General features: G+C 42.0%; 1 protein-coding gene across 12 annotated transcripts in view; it reads left to right on the top strand.

Moving 5' to 3' along the window:
- Window positions 1-16,856, top strand: part of LOC105499180 (DISC1 scaffold protein) — a 426,110-nt gene that overhangs the window by 263,095 nt on the left and 146,159 nt on the right. Inside the window, exon 10 of one of the 12 annotated variants that reach the window (XR_011610484.1) lies at window positions 14,624-14,748. The exons of 10 other annotated variants lie outside the window; for them this stretch is intronic. Coding sequence is in view for 1 of the 2 variants with exons in the window: in XM_011771669.3 (XP_011769971.2) it covers window positions 3,541-3,566 (26 nt within the window). In the remaining variant the exon portion in view is untranslated. Of the gene's footprint in view, window positions 1-3,540; window positions 7,964-14,623; window positions 14,749-16,856 lie in introns of those variants that run through there. One more of the 12 variants, XM_011771669.3, reaches the window with a different exon arrangement.

The following is a 16,856-nucleotide window of genomic DNA, read 5'->3' as shown; positions in this document are numbered from 1 at the left end:
AGGCCCCACCTCCTAACACTGCCACATTGGGATCAGATTTCCAACACATTAACTTTGGGAACACATTGAAACCATAGCACTCCCCTATAACAATGAGTAATAACGTCATAGAGATTTTACTTATTAAATAATATTGACATGGCTTCCTCTTTTTGGTTTGCTAGTGGTAAATCTTCAAAACTCTTGGGTAGTTTCTGTGGATATAAAGTCCCAGGTGAGGTTAGTTGTTAAGGAAAGAATTTCCATGAAAGAAAAACGTATCTGAGTTTTGAATAAGGAAAGACATACATTGTGGGCAACTGAAATGCCATTTTTTCACTCCTCCTTCCCCCAGGCTCTAAATACCATCGCTGAATTGAATCCGTCCAGTTTGCACATGTATCTGCAGACATGTGTCTTTTGGAATACAAACAGTATGTGCTTCTCCTTAAGGTTTTGTTACTTTGTCCCTTGGTGGTAAGTTTTACAAAATGATTTGAAATACTCAGTGCTCAACTCCAAAAGCCAGTAAAACAGGATGAAGACATTGAGTATGATTTGGAAATAAGCAAAACAGAGCAGACCTGACTACTTTCTTTCTTTCTTTTTCTTTTTTTTTTTTTTGAGATGGAGTCTCGCTGTGTCACCTAGGCTGGAGTGCAGGGGCACCATCTCAGCTCACTGCAAGCTCTACCTCCCGAGTTCAAGCGATTCTCCAGCCTCAGCCTCCCGAGTAGCTGGGACTGTAGGTGTGCACCACCATGCCCAGCTAATTTTTGTATTTTTAGTAGATACAGAATTTCACCATATTGTCCAGGATGGTCTCGATCTCTTGACCTTGTGGTCTACCCACCTCAGCCTCCCAAGTGCTGGGATTATAGGCATGAGCCACCGTGCCTGGCCCAGATCTGACTACTTGCTAATATAATTTTATTTTAAGTGCAAGTTATTATTCTGCTTTCTCCAATATCAGACAGCTGGTTCCTTCTTGAAGCAACTCTTAAAGACAGATGGACTAGCCATGTCTTCAAAGTGTTGGCTTCTTCTGTGGCTCCCATTTTCCCGTTTATCCTAGTGCCTTGACTTCTTCACTTGCCAACCTCCGTTCTCCCTGGCATCAAGGAGTTATATAGCGTTGACTTGTTCTTTTCCATTTGAAGGTGGAAGGATGAACATAAGGTGCCAGACTGGGCTGTTTTATTCATAGACAGATGGATTTGCTCCATTCACTAAAGAGTTTCTTTTGTAGAATATCTGAATCCTGGTACATACTTTAGATGGATGTATAATCCCTATCCCCACACTTTTCTCCCAAACTTGTGAGTTATACCATTAAGTCTACAGGACTGGGCAATTACAACCTGGACATTAGTCCAGTTTTCTGTATTCTACTACAAAAACTTGTTTCTGTTGTTTAAAACATGGGATTATTTGTAAGTTATCACTCCAGAAATGAACATATCTGAATTTGCTGAGGATTTAAACTAATTACCCAACATCAAATTGGTTCAAGGAAGTGGGGAAAATAAAGCAGGGATTGACAACTACTATTTGCTTCATTCCAATTTTAGGCTCTTTAACTTTAAAGGTAAATTATTCCTTGTTTGATTCTTGGAGTATTTATTTTATGAATAAGTGAATTACAATAACAAAACACTATACAGTTGTGAAAGTGAGTGAGCTACAGCTACACACACCAATATGGATAAATCTCTTATAATCTCATCATGTCAGTGAGCAAAGCAAGTTCCAGAAGAATGCCCACAGCATGAGACCAATTATTTGGTTTGAAAATATGCAAAGCAGCATTCCATATGTCTTAAGGACACATATATATGAAGGGAAAGGATAAATCCAGGATGGGAGTGATAAACCCCTAAAAATAGTTACTTCTGGGGGAAGCAGTGTGGCAGAATGCAATGTGGGAAGGGTACTGAGGGAGTCCTTACACGTTAGTGGACAGGGATGGATTTATGAGTCAAGAAGGGCAGCTGCACGGCATCTGGAAGGCGTGCTGGCCCTGCGCTCTCAGGCAGAGGCTGTTTGCATGATCAGCAGATAGGAAGGTACCATGGATGGGGGTGGTCTAAATACCAGAGCAGGCAAGCCAAGAGAGCAAGGGGAGCGAGACAAGAGGTGCTAGGAAAACCCTGTCTCATGGGAAGATGATGATCCCCAAGAAGGCTTAGAAGAGTGTCCACCCCAGGCCAGGTGCAGTGGCTTACACCTGTAATCCCAGCACTTTGGGAGGCCAAGGCGGGCGGATCATGAGGTCAGGAGATCGAGACCATCCGACTAATACGGTGAAACCCTGTCTGTACTAAAAATACAAAAAAAAAATTAGCCAGGAGTGGTGGCAGGTGCCTGTAGTCCCAGCTACTTGGGAGGCTGAGGTGGGAGAATGGCATGAAGCCAGGAGGCGGATCTTGCAGTGAGCCGAGATGGTGCCACTGCACTCCAGCCTGGGCGACAGAGCGAGACTCTGTCTCAAAAAAAAAAAAAAAAAAAAAAAGAGTGCCCATCCCAGTGCCCCCATCCACGGGGCCGCTGCTGCTGAGCACCTATGCCCTTGGGTGACCCACCCTCCTGCTCAGGGACCCAGAGGATGTTTCTTTCTTCTTCCTGGGCATTTTCCCTTGAGTTTTGGTTTAAAAGATAGAATTCCAGGTGAAGCCAGCTTGCTGCAGTCCTGTAGCCCCACATCTCCATATGCGATCCTTTGAGGGAGGCTGAGCAGCCCTGCATCTCGAATGGGAGAAATGTTTCCACCTTGGCTCCTGGGGGCACTGAGGCCATTTTCCTGGTGTTCTGAGCACTCTTCCTGTGGAAGAAGACACTCTCAGATGGTAGATTTTGTGGATTTCAGTAAGTAGAGGCCTCCAGGAGTCTCTAGCTGGAAAGCAGCTGAACTGATGGCAAGAACTGAGAGTTCCGTATCTGCCTCTAGATGGCTGTTTGCCTATTCCAGCCTCAGTGTCCCCATATGCAGGTGGAATGACATGGGCATATGAGCAGGACAAGCCACCTTTGAGATGGGGTACACGCCACCCAGACTGAGACTGAAGCCTGGGCAAGACTTAGAGTATTTGTGGCTGTAGAGAAACATCAAACTGAGAGGAACATCGAGTGATAGGAAAACGGAAGCCAGAGAAGAAAGTATTTTATATGTAGAGTATCATTTTCCAGTCATTGCTAGTGTGATAAAACAGCAAACGTCACTGCTTATTGAAAGCGACCGGATAGTATGTTTGGTGATTGAATTACAAGTTTTCCTTTTAGATAAGGAGAGATTTAATCTGTTTCTGGACTCTTTAGGGCACCCTTCCCAGTTTTACAGTTGAGGGACTGGAGACCCTGAGAGGTGAAGGGGCCTGGCTGCACTCACAGAGGAACTGATCGCACTGGATCTCAGATGCTGACTTTCTGACACTCAGTCTAGAGCTCTTCTTACCACACGCTTCAGTCTACACAGTTCTCTGCCTCTTTTTTTTTTCATCTTCTCATCTACTGCCCTTATTCTCTCTCTCTCTCTCTCTCTCTCTCTCTCTGTAAAACATGTAGGGGATGTCAAAGAAGACACTATGTGAGCTGAAGTTGATGACTTCAATTGTGACAAATATCAGGAGCTCCTTTCAAACATTACCTTCACAAAGCTTTTTAGAAAAGCAATGTTTTTGTCACATGTAGTTATAATTCGGGTTGTGCTCAAAAGACTTAAATTGGTTAATACCAAAAGGAGGTGTGGTTTGTTCTGTATTTGTTGTTCTAGTTCTTGGGTTTGGGGACTGCTGTTATGAGAAATTGTTTCTCCTAGACTCCAGAATGTGCTTAGAGAGTGTTTTTCCTCTTTGAATTGCTAAAAATGTTATTTCCTTTCTCATGGATTTTTTCAAGGTGTGCAATAAGTTGTGTAGCTGCTACTCTGCTGCACAGAGCTTTAATATAAACCCTGCATGTTTTCACTCTGTATGTGTGAGTAATCTGTGCCTTCTATGGCTCTGATTGTGGGTAAGCAAAAAACAGTGACTGCTGAAATATAGGGATGGAAATTTCTTTTTCAGTAAAGATCCTATGAAATCACATACTGAGCACACATAAAATATGGAATTGTCTGTGCAGCATTGATCAAGCACAAATCCACTTTTGTAAAGCAAAAATAAAGGTCAAAGAGAAAAGGCACATCACTGTGGCTCTTAAAATTTTTTGAATAATATTAAGTACTTGAAATTCCTTAAAAATGACACTATATATGATTTAACTTATATGAGATAGCTAGAATGGTCAAATATATAGAAACAGAAAGTAGAATGCTTGCTGCCAGGGGCTCCAGCCCTGGCAAGGGAGGGATGGGGAGTTTAAGTTTAAAATAGGTGCTGGGTTTTAGAGATGATGACAAGGTTCTGAAGATGGATGGTGGTGATGGTTGCACAATAGTGTGTGGGTATACTTGATTCCAATAAGCTGTACACTTAAAATGTTTAAAATGGTAAATTTTATGTAATGCGTATTTAATTGCAATAAAAAGGATAAGTAAATGATACCGTATCCTCGTAATTTTAGATACATCTCTTACTTACCCATCTTTCCTCCTGAGAATGTATTCTCTCTCCATGCTGATTGTTTCCTGTTCTTTTCCTTTGGGTGCTGTGTTCAGCATTTTTAATTTTTTTATAGTTAATGCTATGCTCACATTTTCCTCCCATGACAGAGTGGGAATAAGCGTGGCACATGTGTCTCTCACCATCTGTTTGATAGCTGCACGGAAGCCTTAGGAAACTGAGGGGTAGATGCACTCCCACTGAGTCACTGAGCACTGCTGCTTCCTTGTCCTCTGGCAGAAGGCGAAACCCTGCCTTCTACTGTTCACAACAGGAGTGTTCAATCTTTTGACTTCCCTGGGCCACATCGGAAGGAGGAGAATTGTCTTGGGCCACACGTAAAATACGCTAACACTAACAATAGCCGATGAGCTAAAAAAGAAAATCGCAAAAAAAAAAAAAAAAAAAAAAAAAAAATCTCATAATATTTTAAGAAAGTTTATGAATTTGTATTGGGCCACATTCAAAGTCATCCTGGGCTGCCTACAGCCCCTGGGTTGGACAAGCTTGGTCTAACATAGAGTGTTAATAGGATATTTGGGGTGGAGTAAGACCAATAGATCAGGAGACAATTGCCACGGAAAACATAGTTAATTACTCACAGATCCTGTGCCATGCCACGTGAGGAAGCACCAGGGTGGGTCAGGAGGCAGAGGGAGCAGGGAAATGTGGGCAAGAGACTTTATTGTGGTTTCTGCAGGAAGGAATGCTGAGAGAGAGCAAGCCCACTGAGGACTGACTAGTTTGAATAATTCCAGGGATATAGTGGCTGCCCCTAGCTGTTTGGTACCTGGTCTGGGGTGATTAGGGCAGGGGATAGTGGTCCTAAGTGTAAGATCCCAACAAGAGGGGTTGTTGGGAGGTGTGGGCGTCACCTGCTGTTCTATTGTCCTTTGGCTAGGGCCTCAGAACTGCGTCAAGACAGCATTATTTTAAAAAGTACATTATACCCACCAGGCTATTTCTTACTGGTAGAAAGCACCACACAGATCCATGTGGTCTTGGATGGATCTGTGGGCAGATTCCATGTTTGAGAAGTAGCCATAACCTGTGACCTTCACTTTCTACAATGCAGACTCCAGCCTTAGCTCAACAGAGGTTTCATGGGTATCTCTGCAGGTGTTTCCTGAGTCAGCCAATCATGTGAGTTGTTTGACCCCATTGCCATGAATATTTCTGGCTGGGGATTCCAAATACCTCAAAGAGAAAGTCCCTGCCTGAAAGAGTCTCCCACCCCACCACCACCTTAGAACAGTTGCTGGCATTGATTGCTCTACCAAGAGAAAAATGCTGACACTTGACAAACTATTGACACACCTGGGAATGGCCACATAATGTTGGATAGTGCTAATGCCACAGGTGGAGGAGGTGGGTGTCAAAAAGAAGAAGCAGTATGTGATTCAACAGGAGTAATTTCATTCTTCAAGAAGATTGATTCTATTGGGAATGATTTTTCCCATTAAACATGAAACACAGAGAACTCTTGGTGGATCCATTCATTTAGCAAGCAGTTTTGTGGGAGGCAGCAGGTATGACTGTCAAGGGTGTGGGATGTGGTGTCCAAGTAGTGCCTTCATGGCTCCCTCACTTATCAACTGTCCTTGAGTAAACCGCTGAACCCTGCAGTGCCTTGGTGTCCATACCAATAAAATACAGGTAAAGATATAAGCTCACCGGTTTCCTGTGAGGACTAAAGAACACCTGTGAAAAGATTATTAACTATGTTAGGGAGGAGAGTGATGATACTAATTGGAAACAAATAAGGTATTAAAACAAGTGAGACGTGATCTTCACTCTCATGGAATCCAGTGGGGGAAGTGAATATAAAAACAGGCAATTATTAAAGAAAACATGGTAAATCTGCTGATCTGGAGTAAAAGGAAGGATTGTCTCACTTTCTAGGGGCATCAGGATAGACAAACATAGAAGAAAAATATTTGATTTGAACCTTAATGGATAAATAAATAAATAAAGGGGAGAAAGATAATTCCTAGAGTAGGGAAGATCTCATGCAAATGACTGAGAAGCTTCATTAAGTTTATGTTTAAGAATGTGGCAGACTGAGTGCGGTGGCTCAGGCCTGTAATCCCAGCACTTTGGGAGGCCGAGTCAGGCGGGTCACCTGCGGTCCGGAGTTTGAGACCATCCTGACCAAAATGGCGAAACCTGTCTCTACTAAAAATACAAAAAAATTAGCCAGGCATGGTGGCCGGTGCCTGTAGTCCCTGCTACTCAGGAGGTTGAGGTAGGAAAATTGCTTAGGCCCAGGTGGTTGAGGCTGCAGTTAGCTGTGTTCACATCACTGTACTCCTGCCTGGGGTGACAGAGCAAGACTACCATCTCAAAAACACAAACAAAAAACAATGTGGCATATTAAAAATTAAAATCACAATAAAATCAGAGGGTAGATTGTGAGAAGTTAATAGCAGGAGATAAGGTTGAAAAAAAAAAAACTTGAACCCAGGTTTAAAAGACCTTGGACCATGTGTGTATGTGTGGTTAATAAAATTCGATGGTCTAGAAAGCTTTAAATGCAATATAAAGAGGACTGTCTTAGGCAATTATTAAAATTCTCAGCATAAAATAACAGAGTATGGGACAGAAAATGATCTTGGAAATTTAATAAAAGGTTGTATATTAATCAGTTTCTGCTTTGATAATGGAGTGTAACAAACAGCTCCCAAATCTCAGTTGTTTATATGAAAACATGTATTTCTTGCTCATGGACTTGTGGGTCATCTTGTGGCTTTGCCATGTGTTTGTGGGTTGGGTTAGATCTACTCTGAGTTATTCTGGTAGTGGGCTACCGGTGGGTCATGCTATTCTCATGTAGACTGGAGGAAGGAAGATAGGAAGACAGTCATCCAAGGGCATGTAAAGTCTCCGGGTAGGCATGGCATACATTAGGACTGCTCGTGTTCCATTGGCAAGTGCAAGTCACCTGGTCACATCCAGAGCCATGGGGAGATGACACTTACTCTGCCTGTACTGAAGAGAAAGGAGAGAAGGAGGACCTATGAACAACGAATGCAGTCTACCACTGATGGTCATTAATGGCCTCAAAAATATCACAAAGACAAGAAGCCCTGCAGTGACTTCCAAGGATCTTCTTATTAGAAATGATATGAGGGATAGAGAAGTTTACCACATACCACAAATGTATATACCAGCATGTGTATACTAGTGTGGAAGTTTTGAGTATGGAAGTTTTGAGTATGGAAGTGTGGGAAGTAAAAAGAAGGGAGAACCAGAAGTGTTGGGTGCAGTATTGCATACACTGGCTCGAGACAGGGAAGGAACAATGATCTTCTAATATAAATTTTAGAATGGTCCTAAAGTAAAGATATAATAGTGATCAGAGATTTCATGCCATGAACATATGAATGTCTAAATCGTCTCTTTTTTTTTTTTTTTTTTTTGAGGCGGAGTCTCGCTCTGTAGCCCGGGCTGGAGTGCAGTGGCCGGATCTCAGCTCACTGCAAGCTCCGCCTCCCAGGTTTACGCCATTCTCCTGCCTCAGCCTCCCGAGTAGCTGGGACTACAGGCGCCCGCCACCTCGCCCGGCTAGTTTTTTGTATTTTTTTTTTTTTTTAGTAGAGACGGGGTTTCACGGTGTTCGCCAGGATGGTCTCGATCTCCTGACCTCGTGATCCACCCGTCTCGGCCTCCCAAAGTGCTGGGATTACAGGCTTGAGCCACCGCGCCCGGCCTAATTCGTCTCTTGATATTTAACTTTTAACATGAAATATTTCAGAAATATAGAAAGGTAGAGAAAAAAAACATAATGGACACCCATGTATGGTAGATGCTAACATTTTACCACATTTGACTCAAGTCAACCTATGATTTTAATTCAGTGTTGTTCTTTTTAATTAAGAAAATATTACAGATACACAACTGTTGCATATTCTACTATTCTGCTCTGGATTGTCTTTTTTTTCCTTAGTGTCTTTGTCATAAAAAAATTTTAAAACTTTTAAATAAGATGACTTTATCTTTTCCGTCTTTTTTTAAATCTATTTCTTGTTTAATAAGTTCTTTCCTACTTCTAGGATCATGTGAATGTTTTCTGTAGCTTTACTTTTTAAAAACATTTTTAAAAATTTCCATCTGGAATTTTTGATGTGTTTGGTGTCAGATAGAGGTTTAATTTTGTCTTTTTACATATCAATCAGTATCTAATAGCATCATAACCTCCACGGATTTGTGTGCCATTTGGGGGGTGTGTGTGTGTGTGTGTGTGTGTGTGTGTGTGTGTGCATGAGCAGGACTTGAGGCTTACAGATGTTGTATAGCTGGTCAGGGACACAGAATATCTTCTGTGGTGACCCTTGCTTTAAATCTCAGGGCTATGTTTTCTTAGACTCTCTGAGCATCAGTTTCCTCATAGACTGTGGCAAATTGAAGAAGATTGTATCTAAAGCACCAACATAGTGTCTGGCACCATGTCGTTCAAGAAATATTATACCTGTAAAATACATCAAATAGAGGCTCCACTGCTGGGAAGTGAAGTCCTGCCTGTAATTGAGTTCAACAATTCCACAGAAGATTTTTTTTAATGCTGATGTGCAAGGTGACTGGCCTCTTGTCAGATTCTGTGAGTAAAACAAAGGTAATTGAGCAATGGTCCCCACCCTTTTGGCATCACTGACTGTTACGGGATCCAGAAACATACATGATCAGGCACGTGAACCCACGGGGCCAACGCCACACCAGGAGTGAAGAAGGAGCAGGGAGGGGGAGGTGGGGATTCAGTTTGCCTGGCAGGGCTTGGTAAGACTTCAGAAAGGAAATGACATGGGAGGTAAATCTTGAAGGATGAGTGGGATTTCAACAGATAGAGGCTGTAGGGCTGAGCAGTTGCAACTGAGGGAGGGCATATTGCAGCCAGACCTCAGTGAACTGACTTGGGTTCGCTTCTGCCAGAATAAGAGGTCTTGAATTAATAGTCAACCCTGCTATAGCTTCTTTGTCACTGTGTCTTTTCCTTGAAATGAATGGAGCTTTTTGATCTTTTATCCTTACTTTTCTCCTCTCTGGGTTACAGTGGCAGGTTGTTTTATCTTTCCCTGATGAATTGACTGGTCCAGAGAGTATTTCAGTTATCATTTTATGGAACAAGGCCAACATATTTTTTTCACACATACAGCACAGACTAAATCATCTTTTTCTTTCTTCTTCTTTTTTTTTTTTTTTTTCTGTGACAACCTCCAGTCTATTTGTAGCATCTGAAACATTTCTTTGCAGCAGCATTTTACAGCCATTTATTGTAGAGTCTGTTGCTTTGGGCTGCTGTCAACGCTCTGACGCAAAGTTGCCCATCTGATTTTGAGCTGGTCACTGTGTGCTTTTGTAGTAACAGGGCCCCCTGGTGCATTGAAACACCTGGTTTACTTCACACCTGATCACTGGCATGTTCAAGAACAGATAGAGCTTTATCTGTCATTTGCTCTTTTAGGGTGAGCTTAAGCTAGGGATGTTTTATTTTAGGTTTTTTCTTAAAATCAGAGAAAATATAGCTTCAAAACGCAAGTGCTAAACCACCAAAATAGTGTTATAGAGGCATATTCCTGGGGCAGGGGAGAAGTGGCCCTTGATTAAATATATACGAGAAAGTATTTATAGAATCTCATTTTAAGGACATTTGCATTTCATGAGAAGTGAGAGGTATGGTTGCTGCCCTCAAGAGACTTATAATAGAACTAGGGAGAAAGATATAGCCACATTAGACAAAACAGCAAGATGTCATCAAGTGAACCAAAGCAGTATCACATGTACACAGGAGTGTGAGCAGAGAGTTACATCTATGTATATTCACTTTAGGTCATTTATAACCTTGACCTCCAGCAAATGTTTAACAATGGTTATAATATTTCTTACAATTACACATAATAACCCATCTGTGCAAACATCTGTGTACTTGGGCCCTAAAAATATAGCATACTGATTCTAGGAAGAATGCGTATTCTTGTCAGTGTTTTCGTGTCCAGAAGGAACTCAGGAGTAGGCCAGTTCTGGAGTCCATGTAGCTGGACAGACTCTGGAAGGTTAAGCACCCTTGCCCAGGAAGGGCTGAAGTCTATGCTGGGCAGAGTGAGTGAAGGGAAGGATGTTTTGATTGACCTAAGATTTTCTTTAATTGAATTTGAATGGGAGGACAAGAGGAGAAAAAGCTGGACTTTTACTTCTTGACCATGGAAAGTTTTGAAGTAAATAGAACACCATAAAACAAAATATAATCTGGGAATTGAGGTTGAAAATCAACAAGTAAGGTTGGAAAGAGTTGTTGAATGTTCTACATTAACAAATAACTAGGCTGGGTGTGGTGGCTCATGCCTGTAATCCCAGCACTTTGGGAGACTGAGGCAGGTGGAACACTTGAGGCCAGGAGTTAGAGACCAGCCTGGCCAACATGGTAAAACCCTGTCTCTACTAAAAATACAAAAAATTAGCTGGGTGTGGTGGCGCATGGCTGTAATCCCAGGTACTCAGGAGGCTGAGGTATGCGAATCGCTTGAACCCAGGAGGCAGAGGTTGCAGTGAGCCGAGATGATGCCACTGCACTCCAGCCTGGGCGACAGAGCGAGGCGAGACTCTCGAAAACAACTCTCGAAAACAACAACAACAAAGACAATGAAACCAAACCAAACCAAAAGAAAACCAAATAGTTGGATGAGATGGAAAGAGTGGAGGACAGATCTTACCAGGAAATCCTCAGAACACTGGCTACTCAGTGTGGATTTCCCAACCAGCCAGCCACAGTCTGCTTGTCTCTCCTGAGGATTTTCAGACTCGTTTCTAAAAAGTCAGGAAAAGGGTGGAATTTCATCTTCCGTTCTCTATTTGGAGCTCTGGGACAGTAGTTGTCACATGGTAGTGTGTGTCAGAATCACCTGGTGGGCTTGTTGAAAACACAGGCTGCTGGGTCCCTGAGCTTCTGATTCAGCAGTCTTGGGTAAGGTCTGAGAATGTGCATTTGTAAGACACTCCGAGTTGACACAAAGGCTGCTGGTATGGGGACCACATTCTGAGAACCACTGCCTTTGGGTAAGTGTGGGCCATGACCTCCTTCCACGTTCTATGCATTGGCCCCTTGACTCATCAAAAGGGTCTTGGTCTATGCTTTGATCTATGCCTTTCCTTTTGTTATTCAATGTGGCTGTAAGTTTTACCTAATTAAAATGCTGCATCTGGTTTGGATGATCTGATTAAAATGGAGGATGAAATTTACAGCAATAAGTACTTAGAGCTTTGCTCCCTTCCCGATCAAAGCCTGAGGTTTGATTTCTTTACACATATATTTTAATAATCACCATCATTAGTGCTGAAATTAGAGATAAAATATCCCAATCACCCCAGTGTATTTTTAGTTTCTAAGCATGAGCATTTGATTATTGTTTTCTGGCGAGTCTGTCATGTAATCTAGTAATTGCCAATAAAAGAGAAAAGTACTTTTTGCTAATATAGTATGATAGTTTTGTCCACAGTGATCAAATGTAGCGATTTTCCATTCTATGTTATTTTATGTCCCTCTCTACTCCCCTGCTTCCCAAAATAGACACATAATACATACAACTAGATTTATTGGAGCTTCATGATTTATATGGGACTCTATAAGTGATTTCAGTGTATCTAGGATAGAGATTTTGTTCCCGGAGTAAAAGCTTCTGAAGCTGTGCAATGCAAATAAAATTATTTTATTTATTATAGCATTAACTTAAGATGCATTCTTCTGAATAGTCTAGCCTGTCTTTGGGATGTAAATTTCTCTTGCACCCTGCTGCCTTTCACATTTGCTTTCCGCAGGGACTATAGTTTAATCTTTTTCTTCCTTCTTGCCCCACAACGGGAGATGGCTATTATCAGCTGACACTGAAGCTCCTAAAAAAATCTTAGCTCAGATTCTCTTTGTCCATTGCAAACTAGCACACATTCCCCATTCATGGAAAAATACCACTGCGGTGGAGATTTAAGTCACTGCTGTTCTGCAAGAAATAAACTTCATCACAAGAACCAGTGGGTGCAGTTAGAAAAAGTCGTCTAGATCTGAGGGAAGGCTACAAATAATTCTCTTAATTGGCCTAAGTGGTTCACTAGTAGAAAAACCTTCCCTTTTTGTCCTTCAGAAACAAAGCTGAGAGAGTTCCTTGGAGACATTAGTTTGCTAAATGACTTTCCCAAGGTCACCTGGTAATATGACCAAGTGAAGAATTATGGGTTTGTGAACCATTATATTCTGTATAAGGCCATATTTTTTTGTTACTTTCTTAGGAAGAGAATCAATGGCTTGTTTCAGAAAGCTTTGAAAGAAATCACTTACTCTTCTGCCATGGGAAAAATTGTGCATGCCAGATGCGTTTTGTTCATTTTTAAAGAGCTTCTCAATGCTATTGCTGATCTCCTAGGGGTAAGAGAAGGACAGGGAGGTTAGACAAGGCAACTGGTAGTCTTCTAATGCCTACAGTAATTAATGATAATATTCAGACTAGTTTCATTCATCAAAGCATATACATTACAGGATTTGAAAAATAGGTGTATTTTCTTAGATGCAACAAAATCTACTCTAGCTGCTGCCTCAGTATGTTCATTACCACCTTTCTAGTGTGCTATGGGTTTGGTTGTGGGGCAGAAGTCAGCCACATACAGAACCTCAATGGCAAGGCAATATGGGAAGTGCAGTCCTTTGCTTTGAGTCTCTAGTGTAGAGAAAACATGTTTTGGAGGTGGAATGGTAGACTGGAGTGGGTTTGAATAAACCAATTGACAGTAACTGCTGCAGATAGTTCTCAAATGTTATTGCTTCCAGTGGGGTGCACTAAGTCATGCAGTGAGCCAATTCCCTTGCAAATGGCTGGCCTGTCTTCAAACGGCTATCAGAAAAACATCAGTTTCAGAATATGGTTAGATATAGTGTATGGGGATAATTAGTAGATGTCATAATGCTATGCAGATGGTATTATTCTTATTTAGAAATGAAAATTGAGTAAATTTAATTTTAAAAAATTCTAATTTCACCAATTTTGCTTGTCCATAATTTCCTTAAAATCTGCTCTTTGATGACAGCATGATGCATGGCAAATGCAGGCTTTGCAAACAATTAGAACCAAGTTCGTATCTCAGGGTTGCTTCTTCTTAGCTACCTAATTGGGGTAAGTCACTAAATCTCATTAATTCTTACTGGAGAGGATGCTGATATTGAAGTGTGTTGGGAGCATTCAGCCCATGAAGCTCTGTGCACCTTTAATGAAATCAGGCTTGTATGGCACACTGCAGACATTGACAAATTGTGTGGTAGTTATTCTGCTTCTGACTCAAATGCATCCTCTGATCCTATTTTTTCTTGTTCACTTGCACATTTACTTTCCAAACTGTACATTATTATTATATATTTAATCATGCAGTGTATTGCTTTAATATTACTCACTGCAACCTCTGCCTCCTGGGTTCAAGCAATTCTCATACCTCAGCCTCCTGAGTAGCTGGGATTACAGCCGTGCACCCCCCACCCACCCCCCCGCCCGGCTATGAGAGTAAAATTGGAGTATAGTTGTGAACCTAAATACACAGATAGATACAGGAATATCAAGGCAATGTGCGTATGTATACATGCATTTATATGTCTACTCCCAGCTTTGCCCACTGAGAGAGTCTGGGAGCAATGACATCCCAAGAACAATGAACACCCCTAGAATCCAATTCTTGGCTTCTAAATACTCATTTCTACTAAGAGGAACCAGAGTTCTTTGGACCAATTGCTGAATACAAGCAGAGAAAGTGCAGACTGAGCTAGAGCTCTGTTGGTGCTGGAAAGCAAGGAAAAGCTCAAAAAATGGGGGGCATGCAAAAGGATCCCAAAGTCAGCCAGAATGGGTTCCCACCACCAAACAGGGCATAAATTGAGCGTAAAAATAAATAATAATAATATTAGTGGATGATACCCTAGTGAATAAGATAGATAAATCTTGAGTCCACACATATGCAAATAAACACACTGAAGGTTTGATGAGGAATGGGATGTTTACGCAGTTCCAATTACATCCCCTCAGAATACTTACTAAATACAAAGATGAAAAGAACAACTTTACAGTGGAGAAGCCTGGCAGACAGCACCTGAATCAAGTTATCAACGTTATCATCAGCAATGGGACAAGTCGAAGTCTTAGCCACCACGGTAAGCTATGAGAGCACCATGGCATCAGATCTGGGATATTTCTACTAAAAATGCAAACCTGAGTTAAATCATGAGTAAATACCAGGGAAACTCAGATGGAGGTGCCTTCCACAAAATAACTGGCCTGTGGTCTTCAGAAGTGCCAAGGTCAAGACAGTCAAGGAATGGCCAGGCTGGACACAGTGGCTCATGCCTATTATCCCAGCACTTTGGGAGGCCAAGGTGGGAGGATCACTTGAGCCCAAGAGTTCGAGACCAGCCTGGGCAAGATAGTGAGACCCCCGTCTCTACAGTTTTTTGTTTTGTTTTGTTTTGTTTTGTTTTTTGAGACGGAGTCTTGCTCTGTTGCCCAGGCTGGAGTGCAGTGGCCGGATCTCAGCTCACTGCAAGCTCTGCCTCCCAGGTTCACACCATTCTCCTGCCTCAGCCTCCTGAGTAGCTGGGACTACAGGCGCCCGCCACCTTGCCTGGCTAGTTTTTTGTATTTTTTAGTAGAGACGGGTTTTCACCGTGTTAGCCAGGATGGTCTCGATCTCCTGACCTCATGATCCACCCGTCTCCGCCTCCCAAAGTGCTGGGATTACAGGCTTGAGCCACCACACCCAGCCAATTTTTTTTTTTCTAAATTAGCCTGGTGTGGTGATGCACGCCTATAGTTCCTGCTGCTTGGGAGGCTGAGGTGGGAAGATCGCTTGAGCCTGGGATGTTGAAGTTGCAGTGAGCCTGAGCAACAGAGCCAGACCTTGTCTTAATTAAAAAAATAATAAAGGAATGACTAAAGAACTGTTCCCAACTCAAAGGTACTAAGAGACAAGGGGACTGAGTCCAATGTGTGATTCTGAGGGGCGTGGGGGACGCTTTTGTTGTTATAAAAGGCATTATCAGGACATTTGGCAACATTTCAGTTAAGCCTGAGGATTAGATGGTGATAATCTATCATTATTGATTTCCTGATTTTGATGGTTATATTGTGGTTATTTAGGAAAATACCCTCATTTTTAGGAAATATCCACTAAGGTATTCAAGGGTGGAGGAACAGCAGGTCAACAACTCTCAAATGGTCCAGGAAATAGAAAGTTCTTTGTACTATATCTGTAACTTCTCTGTTGCTCTGTGATTGTTTAAAATGAATTCACTGAGATCATGGTTTTTGTTTGTTTGTTTTTTTTTTTTTTGAGATGGAGTCTTACTTTGTCGCCCAGGCTGGAGTGCAATGGTGCGATCTCAGCTCACTGCAACCTCCACCTCCCGGGTTCAAGCGATTCTTCTGCCTCAGCCTCCCGAGGAGCTGGGACCACAGGCATGTACCACCACGCTGGGATAATTTTGTATTTTTAGTAGAGACGGGGTCTCTCCATGTTGGTCAGGTTGGTCTTGAACTCCCGACCTCAGGTGATCTGCCTGCCTCAACCTCCCAAAATGCTGGGATTACAGGCGTGAGCCACCATGCCTGGCCAGGGGCATGGATTTTGATCCATGAATCAGTGAGAGAGATATAAGTACAATGCCTGATATTTTTGCCTGTTCTTGAGGATAGCATCCCTACTATTACTGAATTCACTCACATGTGTGTGAGTTTGGGGATCTTAAAATATCCCAGGGGGTGCTTTACACGCAAGGGATATGAAGTAAGTCCAGGGTGAATATAGGTGTTTCTCAGTGATAAGGCAGCTGTGTGTGAAAGCAAGGACGAAAACAAAACTAAACTAAACTAAAAAGAAAACTCAGGCCAGTGTGCTAGATATTCACAGCTGGGTGATTGTGACGGCACTGTCTTTCCTAAAGTTTTGTAACAGATTAAGTAGATTCTCTAAAGCCATTCAAGTTAGAGAGTGCCCTGCCCTTATTGCTCCACCATGCTTTCTGGCAGATATTGTGACCATTTTTAGTCATTATGTTTGGCTCCCTGAAGGTAAAACAGGAGCTGCATACGTATTAGGGAAGAAAAAAGGAAGCATAAGAAGAAAGAAAAAACAACTGGGGGACTCTGTTTTATATCCTCCCAATCAATCCCATGAGTGAATAACTACATTAAAAATTTTGTCTCTATGTTATTTTTAAGCCTAAAGAGTCTCTTTCTCTCTTTCTCTCCTTCTCTTTTTCTTTCT

Source organism: Macaca nemestrina, chromosome 1, assembly GCF_043159975.1.
Source record: "Macaca nemestrina isolate mMacNem1 chromosome 1, mMacNem.hap1, whole genome shotgun sequence".
NCBI lineage: Eukaryota > Metazoa > Chordata > Mammalia > Primates > Cercopithecidae > Macaca > Macaca nemestrina.
Note: the sequence above shows the minus strand (reverse complement) of the source record. Positions and strands in the feature narration are given on the sequence as shown.